This window comes from Arabidopsis thaliana, chromosome 2 (genome assembly GCF_000001735.4).
Source record: "Arabidopsis thaliana chromosome 2, partial sequence".
In the NCBI taxonomy this organism is placed as follows: Eukaryota; Viridiplantae; Streptophyta; class Magnoliopsida; order Brassicales; family Brassicaceae; genus Arabidopsis; species Arabidopsis thaliana.
The window spans coordinates 18859390-18885739 of NC_003071.7; the positions used below are offsets into that span (position 1 = coordinate 18859390).

General features: G+C 38.0%; 9 protein-coding genes and 1 non-coding gene across 20 annotated transcripts; 6 read left to right on the top strand and 4 right to left on the bottom strand.

The window, feature by feature from the left end:
• Nucleotides 1-82: 82 nt before the first annotated feature.
• Nucleotides 83-3581, top strand: AT2G45810 (DEA(D/H)-box RNA helicase family protein). The gene is made up of 10 exons (NM_130144.4): nucleotides 83-823; nucleotides 911-971; nucleotides 1059-1293; nucleotides 1441-1679; nucleotides 1901-2152; nucleotides 2246-2426; nucleotides 2504-2592; nucleotides 2692-2765; nucleotides 2851-2980; nucleotides 3076-3581. The coding sequence occupies exons 1-9, from the start codon at nucleotides 447-449 to the stop codon at nucleotides 2927-2929; spliced, it is 1587 nt and encodes a 528-aa protein (NP_182105.1). The 5' UTR covers nucleotides 83-446; the 3' UTR covers nucleotides 2930-2980; nucleotides 3076-3581.
• On the bottom strand, nucleotides 3564-5352 carry AT2G45820 (Remorin family protein). The gene is made up of 4 exons (NM_130145.6): nucleotides 5034-5352; nucleotides 4290-4343; nucleotides 4107-4194; nucleotides 3564-4034 (listed from the first exon to the last, which is right to left on the bottom strand). Exons 1-4 carry the CDS (start codon nucleotides 5185-5187, stop codon nucleotides 3758-3760), a joined length of 573 nt encoding a protein of 190 aa, NP_182106.1. The 5' UTR covers nucleotides 5188-5352; the 3' UTR covers nucleotides 3564-3757.
• Nucleotides 5353-6533: 1181 nt separating this feature from the next.
• On the top strand, nucleotides 6534-9153 carry DTA2 (downstream target of AGL15 2). 6 transcript variants are annotated; one of them, NM_001337152.1, is made up of 7 exons: nucleotides 6538-6839; nucleotides 6925-7114; nucleotides 7218-7771; nucleotides 7863-8055; nucleotides 8142-8206; nucleotides 8287-8497; nucleotides 8587-9153. In NM_001337152.1, exons 2-7 carry the CDS (start codon nucleotides 6935-6937, stop codon nucleotides 8953-8955), a joined length of 1572 nt encoding a protein of 523 aa, NP_001324038.1. In that variant the 5' UTR covers nucleotides 6538-6839; nucleotides 6925-6934; the 3' UTR covers nucleotides 8956-9153. The 6 variants fall into 6 exon arrangements, with proteins under 6 accessions (NP_182107.3, NP_001324036.1, NP_973694.1 ...); NM_130146.4 differs by having other exon boundaries at nucleotides 6534-7114; NM_001337151.1 differs by having other exon boundaries at nucleotides 6534-6839; nucleotides 6925-7771.
• A 610-nt stretch (nucleotides 9154-9763) lies between these two features.
• AT2G45840 (O-glucosyltransferase rumi-like protein (DUF821)) lies at nucleotides 9764-12397 on the top strand. The gene is made up of 6 exons (NM_130147.6): nucleotides 9764-10055; nucleotides 10143-10729; nucleotides 10877-11054; nucleotides 11153-11217; nucleotides 11313-11523; nucleotides 11727-12397. Exons 1-6 carry the CDS (start codon nucleotides 9897-9899, stop codon nucleotides 12096-12098), a joined length of 1572 nt encoding a protein of 523 aa, NP_182108.2. The 5' UTR covers nucleotides 9764-9896; the 3' UTR covers nucleotides 12099-12397.
• On the bottom strand, nucleotides 12090-14583 carry AT2G45850 (AT hook motif DNA-binding family protein). 3 transcript variants are annotated; one of them, NM_130148.3, is made up of 6 exons: nucleotides 14231-14583; nucleotides 13618-14132; nucleotides 13283-13350; nucleotides 13064-13195; nucleotides 12816-12977; nucleotides 12090-12745 (listed from the first exon to the last, which is right to left on the bottom strand). In NM_130148.3, the coding sequence occupies exons 2-6, from the start codon at nucleotides 14066-14068 to the stop codon at nucleotides 12512-12514; spliced, it is 1047 nt and encodes a 348-aa protein (NP_182109.1). In that variant the 5' UTR covers nucleotides 14069-14132; nucleotides 14231-14583; the 3' UTR covers nucleotides 12090-12511. The 3 variants fall into 3 exon arrangements, with proteins under 3 accessions (NP_182109.1, NP_850442.1, NP_001325280.1); NM_180111.2 differs by having other exon boundaries at nucleotides 13618-14295; NM_001337155.1 differs by having other exon boundaries at nucleotides 12090-12977; nucleotides 13618-14583.
• AT2G00940 lies at nucleotides 14285-15110 on the top strand. Of its 2 annotated transcripts, NR_143705.1 has the most exons (2): nucleotides 14285-14509; nucleotides 14606-15106. It is a non-coding gene; the product is annotated as an uncharacterized misc_RNA (transcript). The 2 variants fall into 2 exon arrangements; NR_143706.1 differs by having other exon boundaries at nucleotides 14286-15110.
• Nucleotides 15111-15176: 66 nt separating this feature from the next.
• AT2G45860 (uncharacterized protein) lies at nucleotides 15177-16264 on the bottom strand. Its single transcript, NM_130149.5, has 3 exons — nucleotides 16122-16264; nucleotides 15975-16036; nucleotides 15177-15643 (listed from the first exon to the last, which is right to left on the bottom strand). The coding sequence occupies exons 1-3, from the start codon at nucleotides 16177-16179 to the stop codon at nucleotides 15524-15526; spliced, it is 240 nt and encodes a 79-aa protein (NP_182110.1). The 5' UTR covers nucleotides 16180-16264; the 3' UTR covers nucleotides 15177-15523.
• Nucleotides 16265-16346: 82 nt separating this feature from the next.
• Nucleotides 16347-18290, top strand: AT2G45870 (Bestrophin-like protein). 3 transcript variants are annotated; one of them, NM_130150.3, is made up of 4 exons: nucleotides 16347-17219; nucleotides 17294-17461; nucleotides 17577-17783; nucleotides 17875-18290. In NM_130150.3, exons 1-4 carry the CDS (start codon nucleotides 16539-16541, stop codon nucleotides 18049-18051), a joined length of 1233 nt encoding a protein of 410 aa, NP_182111.1. In that variant the 5' UTR covers nucleotides 16347-16538; the 3' UTR covers nucleotides 18052-18290. The 3 variants fall into 3 exon arrangements, with proteins under 3 accessions (NP_182111.1, NP_001323656.1, NP_001323655.1); NM_001337156.1 differs by having other exon boundaries at nucleotides 17294-17783; NM_001337157.1 differs by having other exon boundaries at nucleotides 17577-18290.
• Nucleotides 18291-19128: 838 nt separating this feature from the next.
• On the bottom strand, nucleotides 19129-23606 carry BAM7 (beta-amylase 7). The gene is made up of 11 exons (NM_130151.7): nucleotides 22826-23606; nucleotides 22022-22694; nucleotides 21574-21846; nucleotides 21260-21337; nucleotides 20975-21178; nucleotides 20669-20863; nucleotides 20386-20550; nucleotides 20021-20281; nucleotides 19717-19935; nucleotides 19411-19630; nucleotides 19129-19331 (listed from the first exon to the last, which is right to left on the bottom strand). Exons 2-11 carry the CDS (start codon nucleotides 22433-22435, stop codon nucleotides 19285-19287), a joined length of 2076 nt encoding a protein of 691 aa, NP_182112.2. The 5' UTR covers nucleotides 22436-22694; nucleotides 22826-23606; the 3' UTR covers nucleotides 19129-19284.
• Nucleotides 23607-23987: 381 nt separating this feature from the next.
• ROPGEF4 (RHO guanyl-nucleotide exchange factor 4) lies at nucleotides 23988-26340 on the top strand. The gene is made up of 7 exons (NM_130152.3): nucleotides 23988-24427; nucleotides 24493-24609; nucleotides 24697-24839; nucleotides 24926-25000; nucleotides 25080-25385; nucleotides 25471-25821; nucleotides 25929-26340. Exons 1-7 carry the CDS (start codon nucleotides 24151-24153, stop codon nucleotides 26049-26051), a joined length of 1392 nt encoding a protein of 463 aa, NP_182113.2. The 5' UTR covers nucleotides 23988-24150; the 3' UTR covers nucleotides 26052-26340.
• Nucleotides 26341-26350: the final 10 nt, after the last annotated feature.

Here is a 26350-nt window from a genome sequence, read left to right on the forward strand (position 1 = left end):
AAATGTGGGGGTTATTTCATAATTATACGAACGTACAAGGCTAATTTAGTGAAATAAATGTGGATAAGAGTGAGTGAAACTGAAGAAGAGCCTGTCCGTGTAATGAAAATCCACTTGACGACCTAAACAACAACAACGACTCCGGCGAGTGTATGTATCTTTCACTTTCTCACTAACCAACCAGACGACAAAAGAAAATTATTCATCTTAGCTAAGCTCGATTAGTTTCTGGCGGAAACGGTTTTGTGGATAATTGTTAGCATATTCCGATCTTGCCCTCCCCCGAGAGAGAGAGTCCAATCAATCAATCAATCAATCATCTCTTACGAAGCTACGTGTGACCTAACATTCTCCAGATTGTTGTTTATAGCCTCTTCTTAGATTTACGATTTGTGAGCTTGTGAAGATTTCTTGGTAGAATTAGAGTTCTCTGTTTCGAGATCGAGATGAATAATAATAATAATAATAGAGGAAGATTTCCACCGGGGATTGGTGCGGCGGGTCCTGGTCCGGATCCTAATTTTCAGTCACGGAATCCGAATCCACCTCAGCCTCAACAGTACCTTCAGTCACGGACTCCGTTTCCACAGCAACCTCAGCCTCAGCCTCCTCAGTATCTCCAGTCTCAATCTGATGCTCAGCAGTACGTTCAGCGAGGTTATCCCCAGCAGATTCAACAGCAACAGCAACTGCAGCAGCAACAACAACAACAACAGCAGCAGCAAGAACAACAATGGTCTCGACGGGCTCAGCTTCCTGGTGATCCAAGTTACATAGATGAGGTCGAAAAAACGGTTCAATCTGAAGCTATTAGCGATTCTAAGTAAGTGCTCGTTTGGAAGAATGGTTATTATGAATGGTGCTCTTGTTGTGATGTTTAACGGGTTATGTGTTTTCTTATGCTTATCAGTAATGAAGACTGGAAAGCAACCTTAAAGCTGCCACCACGAGATAATCGTTACCAGACAGAGGTATGAATGATTGCATAGTTATATGATTTTTGTTTTGACAAGACAGCAGTTCCCTTAGAACTTAGTTTTTCCATATCTTGTCTTCAGGATGTGACTGCCACTAAAGGAAATGAATTTGAAGATTACTTTTTGAAGAGGGATCTGCTTAGGGGAATATATGAGAAGGGTTTTGAAAAACCATCTCCTATTCAGGAAGAAAGCATTCCCATTGCTTTGACTGGTAGTGATATTCTTGCTAGAGCCAAAAATGGTACTGGGAAGACTGGTGCCTTCTGCATTCCTACCCTTGAGAAAATTGATCCAGAGAACAATGTCATTCAAGGTTTTTTACTTTCCTTTTAGAACTTTTCTCTGTTAAAAGATCTCCTACCTTTCTCTGTAGTGAGTTAGTTGATCAGTGGAACTTCCAGTGAAACCCTACTTTCTTACTGAGTTTTCAGTACTTTTGTTGATCTTTTTTCTTATGCAGCCGTAATTCTAGTTCCAACCCGAGAGCTCGCCCTTCAGACATCCCAGGTTTGCAAGGAGCTTTCCAAATATTTGAAAATTGAGGTTATGGTCACCACTGGCGGTACCAGTCTGAGGGATGATATCATGCGATTGTATCAACCTGTCCATTTACTGGTTGGAACTCCTGGAAGAATATTAGATCTTGCCAAAAAGGGTGTGTGTGTTTTGAAAGATTGTGCCATGCTTGTAATGGATGAGGTGAGTTCCTAATTCTATTACCCCTGAGCTAGATTTTTCTTATTAACAAACATTGTTGGATTTTTGCCCAAAAGGACATTTCTAGTTTTTCCCTGAACATAACTTTCTCTAAAGTTAAAACAAAATCGATTCCTCTTATGCTTCATATTTGCAGATTTTGATTGAATAATTTTCTTTTCCTCATGAGCTCATGGTCTTAACTCGCAAACATCTTTTTTCAGGCCGACAAGCTTTTGTCTGTAGAATTTCAACCTTCTATAGAGGAGTTGATACAGTTCTTGCCAGAGAGCCGGCAGATTTTGATGTTTTCAGCTACATTTCCTGTCACTGTGAAGTCTTTCAAGGATCGGTATCTCAAGAAGCCTTACATTATCAATCTCATGGATCAGCTCACACTTATGGGTGTTACCCAATATTATGCTTTTGTTGAAGAGAGACAGAAGGTGCACTGCCTTAACACGCTATTCTCTAAGGTCAGAGTTTTGTTACAGTCTTAAAACCCCAATGTTTTATTTTCTGGCTACTTGATGTATCTTTTAAAGGAAATATTGTTTTATCTATTGCAGCTCCAAATAAACCAATCCATTATCTTTTGCAACTCTGTTAATCGTGTTGAGCTGTTGGCCAAGAAAATTACAGAACTTGGTTACTCATGCTTCTATATCCATGCAAAGATGGTTCAAGACCATCGGAACAGGGTTTTCCATGATTTCCGCAATGGTGCATGCAGAAATCTTGTTTGCACTGGTACGTTTTGTGTATTTCATGTGCTTGAACATTGACAAATGTGTTTATGTTTCACGGGGAATGTCTGTCTGTTGCAGATTTGTTTACACGTGGGATTGACATTCAAGCTGTGAATGTGGTGATAAATTTCGATTTTCCTAGGACTTCTGAGTCGTATCTACATAGGGTATGTTAAGGGAAGCCGATTTTGGTTTATCTTCTTGAGAACCTGCTCTGTTTTATTTGTTCAAATTGTGAATGGGTTTTTGCTTCATTATATTACCAGGTAGGCAGATCAGGACGATTTGGACACCTTGGGTTGGCTGTGAATTTGGTAACTTATGAGGACCGCTTCAAAATGTTCGTGTTTCTTTTTCTCAACTGGTGTGGCCTCTCTTTTCATAGATGCTATAGCTTTCTTACTCAATTATTTGGTTTCCAACAGGTATCAGACAGAGCAAGAACTTGGAACTGAAATCAAGCCCATACCTTCACTTATCGACAAGGCAATCTACTGTCAGTAACTTCTACCTGGTGTACATTCTCTACCCGGCAAGGCATTGATGGACTAACCGGTGAGACAAATCCCTCTCTAGGCATCTTGACATTAGAACTAACCTGCATTGCTCATAGACCAAATTTCCATTGATTTTGGTTTGCGGTTATTTAGGTGTAGTGAGGAGGCAAATCATTCAGCTTTGGCAGCCACTAGCTCGTTCTAGAGATGAAGGCAACACATAGAGTACTGTACTGAGGCAAGAAGAGACAGTATAGGTGGTTGATGGCGATGGAAGCGGTTGATTGTGTCTAAACCTTTAAAGCAGTACCGGCTTGATTTGGTTTGAATTGAAGACTTCTTCTGCTGCATGATATGAACCTTAAAGTTGTCTTCTCTCATCTCTAATTTTCATGTTCTTAGAAACCTTTTCACCTTTTCATTTTGATGTTCTCTCATCTTGAAGACTTGAGAGGAATTTCCGAGTAGTGAGATCAAACCGAAGAAGACATTTTAACTTCATTCGCTTGTTTATTGCTTTTAGATCTCCACCTGTGCCTGAACTGTTTAAGGATTATAGTTGGTGTGTGTCAAGTCAAGTGTCTTAGCATTTTAAGAGTTACAGATCAGATGTGAAGTCGTACAACTGAAACAAAAGGCAAAACAAGATTTGATGCTTCATACAATTATACTCCATTAATCTTTCACTTTTACACACAATCACCCAATATGTAAACAAGACACAAACGACCAAACAAATAACAAAAACTAAAAAGAGTTGTTGAATCACACAAAAACAAAAGAAGAAGAAAGAAACAGAGATGAATTGTTACAAAGATACAAATTCAATAAAGGCTTAGAAACATCCACACGTTGCCTTTGGTACTACACCAGTGGCTCTATACTTAGCACCCATTTCTTCAGCTTTGAGAAGCTCTTCTCCTTTTTTAGCTTCAACCATTGCTCTCTTCTCTTCTGCTAACTTGTGGATTGCAGCTACTTTGTTCTTCATTTTCTCACCGTACTGCGCTTTTTTCTTCTCTAATTTTTCCTCGATCTTCCTAAGTTGAGCTTCTACGGCTGCTTTCTTGCTATTTTCCCAAGCATGCACATCAGAGATCTTCTTTTGTGCCCTGTCCATTTCAAGATCATCAGAGATCTGTAAGCAATAGTAATCTTTGGGTGAGAAGATGATGAAAGTTTACCTGTTCTCAGCCTTTGACTTCTCACTCTCTTCCCATGCTTTGATGAATGACGTTTTCTTCTCTTTTTCCAAGTCGGCAAGTATCACATCTGACCAAACACACACAACACACATTTGAAGTAAATTACTGAACTAAGTAACTAAGAAACTGGACATGAGAAACAAAGTGTTGTTATCAGCTGACCTCTATCGGCCGAACCAGATGAAGCTTTCTTAGGTGTATGCTCCTCGATGGGTTCTGCAAGAAGCACACTTATAAGTATAACACATGGATATTTGTTGCAAGAAGCTCACTTTTAACTAAGTTAAATTTTGTTGCTCTAATTGGCTAATAAGGTCATCAAAATAGTAGTTTATAAAACGAAACTCCACACAGAAGGAATTACAGATAGTAAATAAAGATGAACAAATGAATGTTCAAGGATTATAAAAACTGCTGGAAAGTTAGTACTTAATTGTTATTTTCCAAGAGTTAAGCAACTTTAAAGGAAGGAAAAAATGTAGGAATATTAAGAAAGTAACCCACTTTCCTTAATTCATAGCTGTCCACAACTAATTTGTCATGATTCCATACACTTTTTGATAACACTAATTACAGGGAACATTGCTTTACTATTAATCATATTTTAATAATATCATCCTCGAAAAACATAATTCTCTTGAAAATGCCATGATGAAGTTGTAAATTCTAACAGCGATGGATTTCACCTAAACAAATAGAGTATAGACCAAGTCATATGCAAAAGAACTCACAAAAACCTTAGGCATCTTAAGAAAATCCATTTGTTAATTGTAAATTGAAACCTTAGTTCCAAACGTAAGAATTCTGAATTACATACTATAATAATTCATCGTAAACATGAATGAATCCTCCTAAGTAGAAGATTAACATATATAAAACACACACGTATGTAAATAGAAAGCTTACTTTCTACAACGGCAAGAGCTTTGGACTCGACGGGAGGTGGATTATGAATTTTCTCATCCGCGACTTCCACCGGAGCAGGAGTCGGTTCCTTCGCCGGAGCTAAAACAGCCGGAGATTCTACGTCAACCTTACTCGTCTTTTGCTCCTCCGCCATTGTCTCTCAGCCGAAGAAGAAGAACAGATTTTATGTTTTTTCCGTGAAAATGGATAAAATTGAGATTTTAGGACAATAATGAGTTAAAGAGTTTTTATATCCTCCGTTAGCTTATACCGGTGGAGCGTACTACGCGCGTTTAATAAGTGTGAGACTCTTGTTTTGCTTCGCCGTTGATTTTTGTACCCATGTGATCGTGCGGCTGTAAAGCTCTCATACGCATTGGATGCGTTACACGTGATTAAACACACCTCACTGCCGACAAGTAAAGTGGTTCAATGATGCCACGTCACCTCTGTAGAAAATTTGTCCTCCCCTTCTTTTTTCCTGATATTCAACAAAACTTAATTCTTCCAATTATACCGAACTAAAATTTTGTTTACCATATAAATTGGTTTAAAATTGAAAATCAGATTTTAGCTGGGATTTTTTTATTATGAGAAAAACAACAATCAAACTACAATCAAGAAAATAAATGATCTATATTATTGCTAATCTTGGCTTAACTAAAAAGTTCGTATTAAAAAACTGAATCTAAATTTGGAGTGAGCTCGTATGCCTATAGAATTGACAGAGTGTCGGGTGTGTATTAAATCTATAATAAAATATCAATCACTCGAATTCATTTAAACAATTATTTTAGTTTTAAAATTTAAGTGGATCAAAGGGTGACGTGGAGCCTCACTGACTCGACACGCTGGAAGACAGATACAAAAAGGATAATGTCTGTGTCTCGCGCGTGTACAAAACTTTCCGGTTATGTGGCGCGTGGTATATGCAATTTAAACTGGTTTAAGCATGTGGTATATGGACTATGAGATGGAGACATCTCTTTTTGTAGGTGTTGGGCTTTTGTGAATCCTAATGGCCCAACGGGTTTTTAAATTTCCTGCCCAACTTGTTTTAATTTAAAGAAAGGTGTAATTTTTTTTCTAACAAAGCAATAAAGTAAATTAATTAAGGCTAATCACTAATCACAGACTCACAGTTTCGAACAGCCTGTGAAAGATGTATTAATGTATTTGTATAATAATAAAAAGTACTCTACAACATGGAATTATTTACGATTAATTATCTGTCTTGTATGATGATGAGTGGTCGAATATGGACTATGATGTCACTGACCTTTATTTAATGGGTTAAGGTTTATCTTCTTTCTTCTTTCTTCGAAGTTCGGATTCTTTTATTCAGTTTAAAGCACTTATAACAAACTTTCCCAAAGAGGACTTTAATTAATTGAACTCTTGCAGTTTTATTTTTGTAGTAAGCAGATTATTTTTCTAAGAACATCAAAGGTCTTGTATTTAGTTATTTACCAATAAATACAACGTTAATAAGAGACGATTATTTGGGAAACATTTGTGTATCACATATCAATGTCCATATGTGATTTGAGCATAGGAATACCAAATATGGATGACCAAATGTCTCCTACTAATTAATAAAATATTATCTATTTAATATTTAAAAACATTTTAACTCTTCGAAAAACTAAAAAGTAAACAAGATTCACACAAAAATATGAACGTCATTAACACAAAAGATGTGAACTCTGGTTAGTGTTGAAGATAACGTGAAACAAGATTCAAATCCTCGTGGAAGAGCACCAATCGATCACCAGAATCAAACCTTTGAGCTTCCTCCTAGCTTCGGTAACGTTTAATCTCACCTGATTCTCGTTTTTCTTCTCTTCCTGTTGAATGTTTGTGAACATAGATATATATAAAGCTGAGATAGATATAGATTCATGCTTCAACGGAAAAGCATGAAGAGGAACAACAACAATCTTCTAACGAACAAGAATAAGTATGTCTATCTTAAAACGGCGTCGCATCCAGCAAAAAGCATCGCTAAAGCTACTCTGTTCCTCGTCACCTCTCTCTTCATATCTGCTGGTCTCTTAGACTTATTGGGTTGTTTCGATTTCGTGAGTTCGAATCTGAAGTAACTTCTTTTTTAGAAACTTTTTATTCAATCAAGTGAATCTTGAACTTGAAGAGTTAATAAATTCATATCTCTCTGTACTTCAGACAACTTTTACAGGTCTGAAGCAGGTAACAACTAGTATCAGAAAATCACCAATCACAAGCCAAAGATTCCCTAACCAATGCGGCGTCGTTCAGAACCAAACTCAATTATTTCCCCAAAATGGCTCCTCGAGAAACAACGACAAACCCAGAAGCAGCCATTCAAGAATATCCACGTGTCCTTCTTACTTCCGTTGGATCCACGAAGATCTACGGCCATGGAAAGAGACAGGTGTAACGAGAGGGATGCTTGAGAAAGCCAGGAGGACGGCGCATTTCAGAGTAGTAATCCTCGACGGGAGAGTGTACGTTAAGAAATATAGAAAGTCAATCCAAACAAGAGACGTTTTTACTCTGTGGGGCATCGTACAGTTACTACGGTGGTACCCAGGTAGGTTACCGGATCTTGAGCTCATGTTTGACCCAGATGATAGACCAACCGTCCGATCTAAAGACTTTCAAGGTCAACAACACCCGGCCCCGCCTCCTTTGTTCCGTTATTGCTCTGATGACGCCAGCTTGGATATTGTCTTCCCTGATTGGTCCTTCTGGGGCTGGTAAGGGCTTAACACACATGTTAATTCTATTCTGTTCTCTATTTAATGGGCTTGTTATTGGACCTAGCTAATTATATTATTATTGGGCTAGGGCTGAGGTTAATATAAAGCCTTGGGATAAATCGCTAGTGGCGATAGAAGAAGGGAATAAGATGACTCAATGGAAAGACCGCGTGGCGTATGCTTATTGGAGAGGAAACCCTAATGTGGCTCCAACTAGAAGAGATCTTCTCAGATGTAATGTCTCAGCTCAAGAAGATTGGAACACACGTCTCTACATTCAGGTTAGGATTTCTCAAAATATGTATAATTTTTATATATTGCAATTTTTAAATAATCTAAATGATCAAAAATGTTTATTATTGTGAAGGATTGGGATAGAGAGTCAAGAGAAGGATTCAAGAACTCTAACCTAGAGAACCAATGCACCCACAGGTTTAACTTAAGCCACACTTTTTGTACTTAGGAAATATTTGCAAAGATTCGATTTTAAATGTGTGATAATGATGGAATAGGTACAAGATTTATATAGAAGGATGGGCATGGTCAGTGAGTGAGAAATATATAATGGCATGTGATTCAATGACATTGTACGTGAGACCTATGTTCTATGATTTTTACGTACGAGGAATGATGCCATTACAACATTACTGGCCAATCAGAGACACCTCTAAGTGTACTTCCCTCAAATTCGCCGTACATTGGGGGAATACTCATTTGGACCAGGTTTGTATTTTTTTTTTTACATTAAGACCCAAAAAGTTTTGTTTTGTAACAAATTAACACATTGAGTGTGGTTTTTTTTTTTTATATAGGCGAGTAAGATAGGAGAAGAAGGGAGTAGGTTTATTAGAGAGGAAGTGAAAATGGAATATGTGTATGACTACATGTTCCATTTGATGAACGAGTATGCAAAACTTTTGAAGTTTAAACCAGAGATTCCGTGGGGAGCCACGGAGATTACGCCGGATATTATGGGCTGCTCGGCGACGGGACGGTGGAGAGATTTCATGGAGGAGTCTATGGTTATGTTTCCTAGTGAAGAGTCTCCTTGTGAGATGCCTTCTCCTTTTAACCCTCATGATTTAAAAGAGATTCTTGAGAGAAAAACTAATTTGACTCGTCAAGTTGAGTGGTGGGAAGATCAATATTTTCATGATTTAGCCAATATCAAGAAGCCTTGACCAAAAAGGCTCTTGTGTTTGTTTAGATGATTGAGTTGTATTCATATATTGAAATTAGTGAAAAGTAAACGAGTAATTTTTTTTCCGACTAGTATGTGTCTCTATCTCCACTAGCGATCTTTTTTCCGACTAGTATGTTAATTGAGTTGTATATTCTAATGTTTTAGTAAATGTTATAAGTTTAGTTCTATTTTTTTTAAAAACTTTACTAAGATATTTATTTAGGTTGGAATTTTTTAAAATTAAATTCATTAAAATTATAAGAACAAAAATAAAATAGTATGTTCTAAAAGTATAATGATGTTTTTATAGTATCAGACCTTGTTAATTTTCAAATCATATAAAATGTAAAGATTTATATTCTAATTTAACTTGCATTAAAAAATCTATAGCATTGAATATATAGGCAACTGAAATAGTTCATTTTGGTAATAATAAGGTAAATTAAGAACATCAAAATTTGGTATCTGTAGATATTAGAAAGAAAAAAATGTGTGTTTGGTAAGTGGTTCAAAGAGAATGAAAATAAGAAAAATATGTGTTTGATAAATGTGATGGTAGAATTAAATAATAAAAAATATAAAGTTGAGAAAAATGGAGTTTGCCACGTAATCACTATAAACATACAGGATAATGGCAACAAGAAATATTGGTTAGTTTCAGGGTAATTAATTTCGCAGAGTCCATATATAGTTTTAACTTATTAAAGTGGGTTGCTTCGGTTCTGAAGAAACAACCATTAATTATCTATTTTCTTCATAAAATTTCCTCAGAAAACATGGGTCTACACATCCAACATACTACAATTCTTAGATACAAATGAATCAATATCTGTAATCCTCTTTTCCTTCTACCGTCACAAAACTAATGTGATCCTCTTATCTTTCTCTCTCTCTCGTTCATTTTTTTTTGTCTTAGGTTGAATTAAACACATAATATCTATGAGTTCTCACGTGGTTGATGATCAAAGGCAACCTAATAACTCAATCTCGAGTTTAAGTTCTAAACTAACCAAGCCATGGATCACAACCACAATCTTCATCTTTGTCTTCTTCTTCTTCATCATCCTCGTTGGAGCTTCTCTCAGGTGGATGGACATGGTATATCTATATCTATACATAATTATTCATTACAATCTATTAGTAACTCAAATGGGTTTCCCTCAAAAATTGTTCTTTCTTACATAGTTTTTAATCGGTGGAGGTAGAATCAAAGTGACACCAATATTTACAAGAAACACCAACGCAACTATCCCCAAGGAAAAACTCACTACACCACTGAACTTCACATTGCAATGCTCACTAGACCAGAACATAGCAACCCAGACGTGTCCTGCAAGCAACCCGGAGAAATCACAACCTAGTAAGGACGAGCCAGAGACTTGTCCAGACTACTTCAGGTGGATCCACAAGGATCTTGAAGCATGGCGTGAGACTGGAATCACTCGAGAGACGTTAGAGAGAGCAAGTGATAAAGCTCACTTCCGGCTGATAATAAAAGGAGGAAGAGTGTATGTGCATCAATACAAGAAATCTTTTCAGACAAGAGATGTTTTCACTATATGGGGAATAGTACAGCTGCTAAGGATGTATCCTGGTCAAGTCCCTGATCTTGAGCTTCTCTTCATGTGCCATGACTCACCTGAAATCTGGAGAAGAGACTATAGGCCAAGACCAGGAGTCAATGTGACGTGGCCACCTCCTCCACTCTTCCACTATTGTGGACATTCCGGTGCTTTCGACATTGTCTTCCCTGACTGGAGCTTTTGGGGCTGGTACTATAATCGATTTATGGTTGCATACAAACCCATCAATCTGTATAAAAATACGAAAACCGTTATACAGTTATAAAGAAAACTCTTGTTTGGATTTTAAAAGTTTGGTTCGAATATCTATGTGCTCACACCCCTAATTATGGTTAGGCCGGAGATTAACATAAAGGAGTGGAATAAACAGTCGGAGTTGATAAGTGAAGGGATAAAGAAGGTGAAGTGGGAAGAGAGAGAGCCTTACGCATATTGGAAGGGGAATCCTGGAGTTGCCATGGTCAGAAGAGACCTCATGCATTGTCATGACCCTATGGTTCATCTCTATCGCCAGGTTTCTTTATATTTATATCTCTTTACCGTGATCTCTTTTATGATAATGATCTAGAAGATTCTAGTAACTTGATGAGTTGATGACAATGTTAATTGTAGGATTGGAGCAGAGAGGGCAGGATTGGGTATAGGACATCAAACCTAGAAGATCAATGCACCCACAGGTTTTATATGAATCTTTTTGCTGTTCTCGAGTTATTTGATGAATTAAATTTTAATATTAGTAATAAGGGCTTATTTTTATTTTTGTATAATGAAGGTACAAGATTTATGTAGAAGGAAGGGCTTGGTCAGTGAGTGAGAAGTATATATTAGCTTGTGACAGCATGACTCTTCTTGTGAAGCCATTTTACTTTGACTTCTTCACTAGAAGCTTAGTTCCAATGGAGCATTATTGGCCCATAAGACCTCAAGAAAAATGTAGTGACATTGTCTTTGCTGTCCATTGGGGCAACAACAATACCAAAAAGGTATCATATAACAACATAACCGCTCCTGTGTCTTTAGAAACTTCAAACAAAATATTTTTTTTGTTTTGTTACAACTCTATCTTTTCTTTGATGTTTAGATTTCTAGAACAATTTGGTAACAAAAGATTCAATAATATCTCTTAAACTAGCAAGAGAAGTACTGTAACAACAACATTTTGCTATGATCTTCTCATGTTTTATAGGCCAGAGCTATAGGGAGAAATGGAAGTGGGTATGTGCGAAAGAATCTAAAGATGAAGTATGTGTATGATTACATGTTGCATCTACTGCAAAGCTATGGGAAGTTGATGAAGATGAATGTAGAAGTGCCTCAAGGAGCCAAGGAAGTGTGTCCGGAGACAATGGCTTGTCCAATCAATGGAGGCCGAATGAGACAATCTATGGATGACTCATTGGTTATGTCTCCGAGCGTTAAGGCTACTTGTGAGATGCCTCCACCTTTTGAAGAAGATGAGCTCAAAAAGTTTCTTGAGAAGAAAGAAAGTGTTGAGAAAGAAGTTGAGAAGTGGACTAATGAGTATTGGCAGGAACAGAAGAAGATTCTTAAACATTGAGCTATTATAAAAAACAAAATTAATTATGTACTAATACAAATTTGATGAAAATAAATTGGATCATATGAAGGCCCATGAAATGCCCAATTTTCAGGTTCCCATGTAAACTTCTACACAATGTACTGAATCTAAGCTGTAGAATCAGAATTGCAAGCAAATTACATAAAGACTGAACAATCTAAAACAGAGAAAGAAAGGAACTCTGCAAATCTTCAGAGTCACAGAAACAGTAAAACCAAACAAGCTTAGAGATATGAGAGGTACACTAATAGAGTTAATCTTTTTCCCTAACATTTCCACATAATCTTTTTCCCTAACATTTCCACATACTTTTGTTCAGAGGTTAGCTTATATTCCTTCTTCTTCTTCCTAGATTCCATGCTTTATATACACAGAGTTCTTTCTCGCTATCATCAACCGCGCATTAAATCAATATCAGCATGAGCATGACGCATATCCATTTGCCTTGAACCTGTTGACCAAATCAGGTTTTGGTTTGGCTGCTGCTGAGGGACAGGCGAAATCGTGTTGTTATTATTGTCCAGAACGTGGTGATCATCAGTTTCTTGAACAACTTCAGAAGCTTCTTCTTCTCGTTTCTTGCTCTTGATCTTTGGAGCTGCCCATATAAAGCTCCCTACAATAACCTGATAGACCCAAGAATCTTTATTCAATCCCAAGAAATATGAGAGCTCAAGAGAAAAGTGTAAACCAAACCTGAACAGGACTTGCAGCTATTAAAGGCCCACCAATGGCACCGCCAATCACACGCCCATCGGGGCTAGCAAGCGAAACCGATAAGTTTCCAGTTCGGTTACGGAAGCTTCCATCAGTTGCCACTATATAAGATGTTGATAACGCTAGGATTTCAAACCGGCCCTGGAAATATACAAAAACATATGTTATAAGAAAAACAGTGAAAACACCAATGTTTCTCTATATAGTAAGAAATTTCAAAATTGAACCTCGTATTTAATGGCTCCGGGAGATGCTGATGGTTGAATAAGTGTTGCAGTAGAGACTGCACCACTTGCAGATAAAACGCAAATGGCTCTCGGACCTTGTTGAGAGAAAGCTATAACCTTTGATGCAATATCCTGTTGCAAAGTTTCAAAGCTTTTCAGCAATCAGCAAATAAAAAACATTTCACGAAAGCTCTGAAATAGTTAGTGATTCAACATTACTTCTCCTATTGAAACCGCGATAACATGTGGCGTGAAGCTCATTCCAGAAGATGAAGGCATCAGTTCACCTAATCAATTTCAAAAGAACAAAAAAAACAGGCTCATTGAATCAATAAATGCGAGTCTAATTCATAAGAGTTTAAGCAGAGCATAATACAAAGAAAGACAACAAAATTAGTTCCAATTTAGGAAAGTTTTAAGTTCCCACTCATTAGGAATAAACAATTGGATATTTTGACTTGAGAAAACATAAAATAATCCTGGTTCTTGATTCAATATATAATGGAGCTTTCTTTTTTCAAGATTGCAAGTTTCAGAGATAGATAGTTAATTACCAACGGAAGCCATTCTCTGTTTCTTGCCGGAGCCCGGAGGTCGACCACGGCCGCGTTTGTTAGAGTTGTTGGGAGTAATGGTCGAAACAGAGGAAGACGACAGAGCCAAAGAAACAGAGCCGTCTTGACCGTATTTTCTAGGCCGTCCTCTCTTTCGTTTCATCGGAGTTTCACTGGGAGGTGGAGGAGGAGCAATCATATTAACGCCGATATGATGAGGAAGAGCTCCGGCTCCTCCGGCTGCTGTTGCCAGAGAAGGATCACCGTGTAAAGAAGGAGATCCGAAACCAGTGGAGCCTGACCCGAATGGAGAGTTTTGATTAGGTAAGTGACGAAGACCTTGCTGTTGCTGTGGTGATCCATGAAACGTTGGAGGACCCGACCCGGATAATCCTCTATGGATATAGTAAGAACCTGACCCGGATAATCCCATTGCATCTCTTCGATCCATTTCGCATTTACAATAGTTGAAGAAGAAAGACTCTTTTCAACTTTTTAAGTGAACTTGTGAAACCCTAAAAAGATTGTGGCTAGAATTATGAGGAGAGAGAGAAAAAGAAAGAGGATAAATGGATAAGAGGAAAAAACAGAATCAAAGGTTGAGAGACTTTACGATGAAGATATAAACTTGGAGAGAAAGGAACATGCAAAGCTCTAAACACTTTCTCTGCTTCTTACTTCTCCTCCTCTCTCTCTTTCATTCTTTCACCATAAGCAACAAGAAAAGAAAAGCTTTCTCTTCTATCAACAATGGTTAGGACTTGGTTTTGAGGCTATCTCTCTCTCTCTCTCTTCTTGAATTTGTTTGCTTTTTAGTTTTCTGGGTGACAGAAGGAAACAGAAACAAACAAAAAACCTCTAACAGACTCTCTCTCAAGCAAAAGCATTTACTGTGAGGATAACAACAATGGGATCTTTTAATTCTTTTTTTTCTGAAAATGTATTTGGAAATTCAAAATCCTAATGAATAAACTGACTTTGACTGTAGCTCTATATAGCAACTAGGCATCTGTATGGCACATGACTCTTATGGCCACACTCTTTATTCAGGCGCGTGCACCAACATGTCACTCTTCTTTCTTCTCAACCAGAAATCTTGGTGAACAGATTCCTCCTTTTCAAGCTGATGCTACTTCTTACTAGTCTCTCTACTGTTTCTATAGACTGATTGATCTCTTCGGAATTTGATCTGAGACGGAAGAATCTGTAGAGACAGTGGAGGCCACGCGCCGGAGAGTGAGAAAAGATTTGGGCCTGTCTGGTCAGAGACTTGCCCACTGGCTTCCACTTTGAGAACTATTTTGACGAGAGAGAGAGGCTGATCAGAAGAAATCTATAAAATATCTCGCAAGGACCCATTGATGGGATGATATAACCTCTCAAAGCCTTTGAGATTTTTTCCTATTAGGATTCAACTTTAAATGTACCATGTAATGTGTGACACTGTTTGTATAAGACTTTTGATTATGACAAACATAATTTGACTTTCTAAAAGACAGTTTTTTTCTTCAAAATATGTTTAGTGGAATACTGGAATGTACTAATAAACTAGAAAAGATCTTGGGTCTGACTAATGCACCATGAAAGTCTTATGCCAATTATAAACATACTTGTGTCTTTGTTTTGTTTACCTAAAAGTTGACTTTTTCTCAGAGAAATCAGAATCTATGCTGAATTTGAACTTTAGAAGCAATTAGGAACCATACACATTTCACTTCATCAATAGCTACATTCCACAATGATCCCGATCCGGTTAGATAGCAAAATCTTGCATTCAAAAGAGAGAGTGATACATAAGAGTTTAACCTATAAGAAGAAGCTAGCTTCAACATGATTTCTCCAAAGTAAAGACGAAGATCAATGAAGAACAATTTTACATACAAGTGAAAAAAAACGAAGTTCCTTGTCAATTGTCTAGCTCCATTGCCTGAGCAGCTTTAGCTTTAGCAGTTGGAGTCAGTTTTGTCTTTAATTTCTTCTTGCCAACAGAAAATCCACCTTTCTTCTTCTTCCCACTTCCATCAACCTAGACAACAAAATCAACCAACTCACAGATATCATAAACTACTCTAGACTTCATTTAAATGATTTGGAAAACTCAAACTTATTCGTCAGATGTTCTACTAAGAAGATTCAATATTATTATTTTTACCCCACATAAGCTTCTGACTAACACTATCGAAATCAAATTGAATCCAAGCGAATTCAATCATTTCACCATTGGTAACCAACTAGAGTAATATATAGCTAGAAAAGACCATTCTCTGCAACAGAATCGGTTTGCTACTTAACGAACACCAATGTATATGAACTAAATATCAGAATTAAGAGATAAGAGAGACAGAAAAGGTCCTTACTTTCATCTTATTCTTGTTGGCATGAAGCTTCTTGATCTTCTTGTCCTGTAACTCTTTCTCTTCTGCAAATCGAAAAAATTCCAAGTTTTGTTGAGAAACACATGCGTATTGAATTGAAAGCGTTTAAAGAGATTTAAAGAAACCTACTTTGGAGATTGTACTCGTGCTGCTTCTTTCTCTTGGCTAAATTGTTCTTCTTCGACATTTTTTCCGTTCCAATTTCACCTCTCCAACCAGATAGGCGTTCTCTATAAACCCTAAATTTCAACTGACCTCAAAGGGTACGGAACTTTAATGGGCTGAGATAAGACATAAGCCCATTTAGAAGATAGAATAGAAGTTTCAGTATAAGCCCATTTAAGCCCAGATAAAAGCTTAGAAACCGAAACGTTGTCGAGCGCACAACTGTTCGTTCCAACTACCTTTCTCCAAGTCACACTTGTCTCTCTTTACTTATGCACTCTGCAATTTTTGCATGTGTCTTTATTGTTGTCTCTGCTTCTTCTTCTTCATCGTCGTCTCCACCAAAATCCCTAACCCTAAACCTCGATTTTCCCGCCCAAAATGTATCAGTCAATGAACCTATCTTTTTCTTCTAACTTTACCAACCTATCCTTTCTCAAACCACGATTATACTCCGGAATCTCCGCCAGAGCTCCCAAATCCCTACATTTCAAATTCAATCCTTCCTGCGTCTCCTCCGGCCCCAAATCCGACGATTCACCTCTATCCGAGAAGCTCATTTCGCTGCTTAAAGCTGTCCCAAACTGGTCTGACGGTATCAAAGAGAGACGGATGCAGCAGAAACGATCTCTCTACACTCACGAGAATTGGGTCAGACACAGAAGCTCTCTTCGCCATCTCCGTCACGTATCCTCGAGCCCATCTTCACGCGTTATACTGTCTTTGATTCCGCCTGTTTTCTTCTTCACCACCGTCGCGATCCTGATCGCCGGCTATAACTCCGCCGTGGATTTGGACTGGTTGCCTGATTTCTTCCCTGTACTTCGAGCTTCTCCTCTACCGTATCAGCTTACGGCTCCGGCTTTAGCTCTGCTTCTAGTGTTTCGCACTGAGGCTTCTTATTCAAGGTTTGAACAAGGAAGGAAAGCTTGGGTTAAGATCATTAGTGGAACCAATGATTTAGCTAGGCTAGTTATTTCTTCTGTTCATGGCTCCGGTGATGAATTGATCATCAGAGATGCGCTTTTGCGTTACATTGTTGCTTTCCCTGTGGCGCTTAAGGTTTGTTTTGTGAAGTTAGCTTATGTTGAGTTAGGTAGAGGAAGGTTCGTGATTGTGATTCTATTCATGTGCAGTGCCATGTGATTTATGGTTCAGATATTGCTAGTGATCTCAAGAATGTGATAGAAGTAGATGATCTGTCTTTGATTCTTCAATCCAAGCATCGTCCACGTTGTGTCATTCAATTCATTTCTCAGAGCCTTCAGCTGCTGAATTTGGATAGTACAAAGATAGATATGTTGGTATCTTTCTTGAATCTTTTAAGCATCTTCATTCATTTGACTGTGATTTCTGAATGTAATTCTCTTTCCATAGACTTTGGATATGCACTATAATGTTTAGTGTTCTCCTTCACAGGAAACAAAGATGATGCAATTACAGGAAGGAATTGGTGTATGTGAACAACTAATGGGAATTCCGATTCCACTTTCCTACACACGACTAACGTCGAGGTTCTTAGTCTTATGGCATCTAACACTCCCTGTTATTCTCTGGGATGATTGCCACTGGAATGTAGTCCCTGCTACTTTCATCAGTGCTGCCTCTCTCTTCTGCATTGAAGAAGTACCTAACTTTTTCTCGTTCATAGATTAGTCACATTTTTTTTTTCTTGCCTCATTATCACTCTTTAAGTTGGTGCTTGAAATGTCTGCAGGTGGGTGTTCTTATAGAGGAGCCATTTTCAATGCTAGCTTTAGATGAGCTATGTGCTATGGTGCTTAGTAACAGTGATGAAGCTGTTGAATCCAAAGAGGTCATACGCAATCGAATCATCGCAAAGAAAAGGATCCTTGAAATTAAGCACTCATCAAATGGTTGGCATAAATCTTGAAGTAATGGATGCCAATATACTCTGTGTGATGGCTAACTTAGGTTTTCTAATGTATGATTAATAGACTTTTGGTCATTAAGTGTATCTTCCTTAGTTCCTTGTGTCTTGTGATTGTAGATATGCAGTGTTTGCTTCTACGGCGGTGACGTTTACGTGCGTTGGTTATTTTTGAGGTTCTTATTATTAAAAATTCAACAGTAATTTTCTGACACAGAATAAACCAAAATAGCCAACAAACCATATATATTAAGATGCTTACTTCCATCGTTGAGTAATGATGATAAATTAATCTCAACTGTAGAAGTTGGTAGTATGGCTAATAAACAAAAATCAAGACAGTTTAGCCAAAGCCAAAATACAAAATCATGAACGTTTCACCGTATTTTTAGTATAGTATTTTATAAAACCTTAAAAAATAATATATAAAAAGAGAGTTGAAAACCTTTAAAATAAAAAAATAAAAAATAAATGTTAAAAATATATGAAGATGCAAAAAATATGTTGGATTTGTGGAATCGCTAATGATTATGGTTAAATGATGGGATCTAAAATCCAGTTAGCTTTCAAAACGTCGTATTAGTTTAGTTTATAAAACTTTAAAATAAAATTAATAATCAAAACAAAAACTAAGGTAAACAAAAAAAAGAATTTGAAAACCGTTTAAGAAAATAAAATAAAAAAAATAAATACTAAATATACATGAAGATGTGAAAAATATGTTGGATTTGTGGAATCGCTAATGACCACAATTAATTAGCCGGATCCTAAATCCGCTTAGATTTCACAACGTCAAATTAACCTAGTATTTGAAAAAAAACTAAAAAATATCTATAAACAAAAATTAAAGGAAAATGAAGAAACAAAAGAAAAAAACCGTTGAAAAAAGCAAACAAAATTAAAAGGCCCAATAATCCTTGAGTGAATATTGGTTGGTGGTACTGATTATTTATAAAACATATATACACAAACATCTGATTTATGCTTGTCGATGTGGGACCTTTTGGTTTTCTACGTTAGGAAGAATGCCTCGTGAGCTATGTCGGTGCTGATCTCTTTTTCTTGATGTTAGCCCAATAATAATAAAGCCCATATTATTTGAATTTTCTTTGTAAGCTTGTACAGTAGTTGCCTTAATTTTTTAATGACAAAATTTACAGAAATGATGGTAAGCTACTAAAATTAACAACATTTAACAGTAAATAATTTCAGCAGATCCAGGGACAAAACAAAACTCTAAACCTGTTGATGATGATGATGATGATGATTCATTACAGCTTCCCCTGTAACGACCAAAGAAGAAAGATCAGAAACTTCAGAGACTTCTTCAAACAGAGAAAACAAAGATTCCGATAGAATTACCATGCAACTTCTTGACAAACCGCTCAAATTCGACAATGTTATGTCCTTCCATGAGAGCTGGGACGAGTCTACTATAGGCAAATGATGACAAATGTTTTCTATCTGGATCGTTCCGAAACTTAACGCTTTCTAACATTTTGTTATAACCAACTCTATCATGGCAAGCAAGCGAGTTCTCTCGAGCAACCGGTGTACCGCTGTCCCAAGCAGCGTTTAATACCTGCAAAAAAATCACGTTTAGATTGAGGTTTTGGAGATAACTGATAAGCACAGGCTTAAGAAACTGATATGATGTGTATTCTTTACCTGCCAAGCTACTGCCTCAGGTTCTCCTAATGCTCCTGAGAAATCATCTGGACGGTTTAGAACTTGCACTTCTCCGGATACAAAACTCAGAGTGGCACCATGCTTCTTAAGTGTAGATGCAATTGCAGAATAACCATCTCGGTTGCTCGGGTTGTAGAATCCAGCGGTTAGCTCAGCGGCATGGCTTGCTGTTCTGTACCACCAGTGGACGTCTGGGAGCTGTTTAAGTCAATTGTGATGAAATTATGACAAAAGGTCTAAAATTTACAGGGTTTCAAATGCCTTAGAAAACTAAATCAATCACCTTTGCTGCAATGCAGCTACTGTCGAAGACTAGTTTAGCGAGACAGAGGATTTGGTCAGCATGGTCTATCAAAACCTGTGAGTACCATTTGAGAAAGAATCTTCCATAGAGGCCATCGTAGTCACCTCCATCACAGAAGAAACCGGTTCCCTGCGGCTGAGAATTGTAGGAGCCGGTGTTATCTGGGCCTCGAGCCCAAAACAGGTGCCCCCTTGATTCTGCTGCCTTTCTCAGGCTCTTCGAGAGATACTTGTCATAACACTGTACCGGTGCAAAGGAATGGTCATCATGTGGAAGCCAAAAAGGTAAGTTAGCTGGTGAAGCTCGAGTATCTCAAGAATTTAGATTGTTGAAAGGAAATATACCTGAAACTCTCCAACACCTGGATATCGCCACCCGTGTTTTATGGGACAAGAAGGGTACCGTAACTCTCCACAGGGGCCTAGTCCAATTTCAACCATAGATATTACACCATCCTCTAGAAACTCTGCAAGTTCTATCCGAAAACTTCTCATGTAATCAAAGTACACCTAGAAATAAATTCACCAAAAAAGTGATTCATGAGTTGGTTATTTCAAATATCTGTGATAACAAGAAGCAAATATTCATGTGTAAAGAAAAGACACAGCATGGACACAGTATCTATACCTCAAGTGCAGTTCTGCCTCTTAAAATACGTTCCTTGTCAATACCCCAAGAAAGGCATTCTGGGTTTCGTCTTCCCTCTCTATCAGTGAAATATATGTCCGGATTGGTTCGTCCTATTTCTGCCACCCAATGAGGAAGTGGGATGCAAACATCATCACCAACATTGCCTCCACATTCATGAAAGGACATTAGAACCTAGCAAGAAAGAAAGAAAGTGAGATACATATGAAGCTTGAGAACAATCATTCTAACGCAACTTCATTAAGAAAACTGTATCTTAACCAATCATGCAGGTAAAAGACTGACCTGTATCTTAAGATTAAGATCGCGGACCATCTGAAAAAGCTGCCTGTAACCAGTCCAATTATACTCCTGGGGGGAATGACCCTCAACTATTCCCCACCAACAATCCACTTTAACCCCATCAACATGGATTGATTTCAATATTCGTAAGTGCTTTAGCAGTCCATCTCGATCAGCCAATTCACACTTCATATTGATAACCCCAAGCTGTTGACAGAACAGGATATGTAGTTAGTAAGGATGAATTTCAGGATATTATTGGTAAATGCTAAGATTAAAGTGGCTTACTGGTAACATCACATAAACCGGAACATAAGGAGTGCCAGAGAAATCTTGCTCCGTCAGATTTGGAGGAATCTCGAGAATCTACCAAATACCAAAAGTGGAAGAGAGTCATCACAATTGAACCCAGATATGTGTATGCACGTAAATCAACCATGCAGTGAAAATCTGACAGGTTCTTATGAGATTTTCAGATTTTGAAAATGTTTTTCTCAAGTTGAGGAAACTATCAAATTCATTAATTTCAAATAAGCTATGTAAATGCAAAGGACTGAACTGTTACAAGATTTATTTTCTATGTACTAGTAAAGTGTCGTTACTTGTTTAGAGTTGATAACATCGACTGAACAACCAACAAGCCCCTCAGCCTTATTTACACTGCCAACCAGTTCTGGAGATTGGATTGGGAGCATATCATACGGTGATGGAGCGGGTGTGAAAACACCTTTCATACGGCAAGAGCTGAGTTCCACTGGGCTTCTAAGCCCAGATGATACCACTCTAAGAGCAGGAGGTGAGGTTTGCTGTGATGCAATGTGAGAAGCTGATGAACCTGCCGCAACCGCAGAAGAACCACCAGTAGGCTTTGTCCCCTAAAAGGTTGAGCAGATCAAGAAGATGATTTAGCTTTCACTGGTAATGGATATGTCAGGAGTTTTTCCCCAACCGAGGATCAAGGTTACTGCTAATGATTTCTGACAACTAAGAGTAGAAGAATTTTGCAGCATACAACAAAAGACATAACACAGGGACAGGGTATATAAGTACCTGAGATTTGGATGGAAAAGTAGTTCCATCAGGAAGAACAACCCATCCAGCTTCCCTTGCCAAAGCCGCGATAACATCGTTAATATCAGCTCTAACTCTCAGGTTATAATTCCCATGCCTTCGTAACCCGCCTAGTATCCTTGCAGTTATAGCCCTTCGATGGCGCTCTCTCAACTTAGTTCGCTCCTTCTCTTCAAGCGGTCTACTTCTGCGACTTCCTCCTCCCCCAGGAGTGCCCACTTGATCTTGCATTGACTGCTGAAACATAAACTCGTCATTACTACTACTGCCTGAAGCTGCGTGTTTGTCTCTATTTCGTCGGTCTCCATCATCTTCTTCCTTCACATCCATGTCCATTTCTTCGTCATCATCCTCTTCACTAGTTCCAAGCAGTTTATGCATATCCGTCGCCATTACTTCTCTTATAACCCAACCACCCAAACCTCTGTTAGTTTAAGAACGTTATTGCCCTCTTATGATGAAATGTTCCATCTTTACTTCTCTGGTTTTAACACTCCACGTGTAATCCTTCTGGACAATGCAGCCAAATATTCTATGATATTTCCTTGCTTACAGTTAGTTAGAAAATTGGAGATAATTTTAGTATCAACGAAATTAATCTTCAATCTCTCAATGTGCATAAGCTGCTCTCAGTTTAACTTCATCAAAGATCCTACAAGACAAAAATCAAACATATAAACAGCATTTTCAACTACAAACATATTTGCAGACATTAAAATGGAAAACTTTTGTGACTAACGAAACCAAACAGAGACTATTTCAAGCACAATTGAGATTAAGTACCTAACCATATATCATTGACCTCTGTGAGTAAGAGACACTAAGCACAATTCTTTCAACAATCACAAGCCTCCTCTCGAAATTGGTCAGAATTCTCGGCCCTCTGGGCGAATCATCGAGCAATACTAAAAAACCCTATAAATGGAGCTTCCGATCAAAGGTTTCCCCCTCTGTCGCCGTCAGCGAAACCAAGAGAGAGGAGAAGAAGACGGTGGATCTCCGGCGGGTGAAAAGAGGCGGATCTGGCCGTGAGATGGAGGAAGCGCGTGAAGGAGCGTGCAGCGTGAATTGGAAGACGAGCTTTCGCGCGTGTGTAGCGCTCGAGCGTGTCTGAGAGAAAGAGGAGTGTGTGAAGCTAAGGCTTGGCACGAACTATGCGTGTGTGCGTAAACCAATTGAAGAGTAGAGACGGGCTCATTAAACGTGTGAAGGGAAGCACGTGCCACCACCACCATCACGAGATTACGATGCACTCTGCGGCGCACAAGGCAAGGCAGGGAGATAGTCACGTGACTTGCCTGACCAGACACAGTTCGCATGATGTGATGTCTAATTATGGTCGTTTGAAAACAGTGTTCACAAACTGCGTGCCGTTTTACTCTTGTAGACGTGGACTTCATCCCGGTTTTAAAACCAAAGTAAAGTCTTAGACATTGACCATGGCTTCATTGGCTTGAACCTTCTTCCTTGTCTCGAGGGTTTACGTTGAATGTCAACTAAAAGTTGACCAAAAACATTCGTTACAAAACAAACTCAAATGTCATTAAAAGATGTTGTAAATCCGATTTAATTTTGATGACAATTACAAATTTGAGATTATTATTATTAAAATGATCTAAAAATATTTAATGTCTACAAAAAAAAATTAGTAAATGACATTTATACGATGTGATTCTAATTGTTATGTCTACATTAATAATTTGTAACTAAAAACATGTGAACCGAAAATAATAATTCCAATAGTAACATTACTCTCTGAAAATTGCAATAACATGGTGTAAATGTCATTTAGAATTTAATTAGAAATGAATGGGACAACCTTTACTTATTAATTATACACCTAACGCATATATAGCAACTAACGTTCATTATGAGATTTGATTAGCCAAATGTGGAAGGCACGTCTCTCCCCCACAATCAGATCGGACGGCCATCATTCGTCGGAGACAATCATAACTTAATTTTTAGTCATTAAATAATAACTCAAGCTGAAGAGGAAGAGACTCCATGTATTAATCTTTGTCACGTTCATCAGAGCCAGAGGAGCCAACAACGAAAGAGAAGAACTTGAAACTCACCAAAAACATTGATCATTATACACAATCGTGATGGAGAGTTCTTCGAATTCCGACCAAAATGAGGGAACTCCGACGAGCTCTGTTTCTTCGCCGTACCGGAGAACATACTCAGATATCTCCGGATTATCTCACCGGTTCGACGTTCAGAGCTTTTATAACCGGCCGTCAAACACTAACGCTGTTGTCTTGAGTGGCCATGAAGAAGATGTCTCCGAAGACGCCGAGGAACCAAAAGATGATGTCGTCAACGACGTCCACGGAGATGGAGACGAAGAAGACAGCGACATTGATTCTGCAGAAGATGCAGGTAAAGTGTTTAAGATTGTAACTTTCTTCTTTTGTCATTTCGTTAAATCGGGGTTTCTAGTGCAGAGCTAGAGATGATGAGGGAAAGATTTGCGAAGCTGTTGCTTGGTGAAGACATGTCAGGAAGTGGGAAAGGAGTTTGTACTGCTGTTACTGTGTCAAACTCCATAACCAATCTCTATGGTTTGTCTTCTTCTTCTCTTTTCAAATATGCTCTGTTTTCAAAACAGAGTATTTATAGTGTAGCGTGTGTTTGTTGTGTTATTGCAGCGACTGTGTTTGGACAGAGTTTAAGGTTACAACCATTGAGTACAGAGAAGAAAGACTTATGGAAACGAGAGATGAATTGTTTCATGTCTATTTGTGATTACATTGTCGAAGTTATTCCAAGATCTCTTGGTACTAACGTTGAGGTAAAATACTATTTCAACACTATCTTAATTTTGACACACACAATTTAAAACGCTAAAAAACCGGTGCGTTGATGTTTTAATTTCAGATAACAGAAACAAAGCTAAGATCTGATATTCTCATGAGTCTTCCTGCTTTGAGAAAACTCGATAACATGCTAATGGTAAGTATAAGACTCGAATTAGACTGATAGATAATCAAGATTCAAAAGATTTCCAACACGACTTGTTTGACTTTTGTAGGAAATATTGGATAGTTTTACGGAAAACGAGTTCTGGTATGTTGAAAGAGGAAGCTCATCGATGAACTCGGGTGGTGGTGGTAGAGATTCAGGAACGTTTAGGAAAGTGGTGGTTCAACGGAAAGACGAGAAATGGTGGCTTCCGGTGCCATGTGTTCCTGCTGAAGGTTTATCTGAAGAAGAACGAAAGCATTTGCGTCACAAACGCGATTGTGCCAGTCAGATACATAAAGCAGCATTGGCCATTAACGATTCCACTCTTAATGACATGGATATTCCTGATTCTTACCTCACCACTCTTCCAAAGGTATAAAAGGATAACTTGCGACTTCCATATAAATGTAATGTGAAAGTTTTGAAATCAACTCGGTGTTGTTTGATTTTATGTACAGAGTGGGAAAGCAAGTGTAGGAGACGTGATTTACAAGCAACTGTGCACAGCCGAGAAGTTTTATCCCGACCAGCTTCTCGACATCTTGAAGATCACATCTGAGCATGAGGCGCTTGAGCTCGCCGACAAAGTTGAGGCTTCACTAGTTACGTGGAGGCGTAAGACTGGAGGATTGACTCACTCTAAGTCCTCATGGGACATGATGAAAGATATCAGTGGCGATGCAGATCGTGGCAATGACAAGAACCACATACTTGCGGCTCGAGCCAGGAGCTTACTCTTCTGTCTGAAACAGAGATACCCTGAACTTTCTCAGACCTCACTTGACATCTGCAAGATTCAGTTTAACCGAGTGAGTAGCCCCAGCCATTTTGCATATTGTTTTAATTAAGATATCGATGGAAAATATCGAAATTATATGCTGAATATTCTTGTGTGTTGTTTTATTTTTTTGGTTAGGATGTGGGAAAGGCGGTATTGGAGAGCTATTCAAGGGTTTTAGAAGGTTTGGCTTATAATGTTGTGTCGTGGATTGATGATGTTCTTTACGTCGACAGAACAGTGAGAAACAGAGATGATTAGGGTTTTTCATACTGAGTTTTTTCTTTTGAGAACAGATTAAGTTCTTTGGGATGTAATGAGAATACCAAACAAATGTGTATGTTTTTTTCTTATGATTTTCTGAATCTTTAAAAGGAATTCTGAACCAATAATACCAAATGAGGGTGAACAAGAATTTCAACCACACACAGTTGATAGAAGATCTTTAATTTCAGATGTTCTTTAATCATCACTAGTGGCCCTAATTTGCCAAAGAGCTTAATCTGTCAATTTTTTTTTGTCTTGGATTGTTTCTTGACTGAAACACAATGAAGCAATAG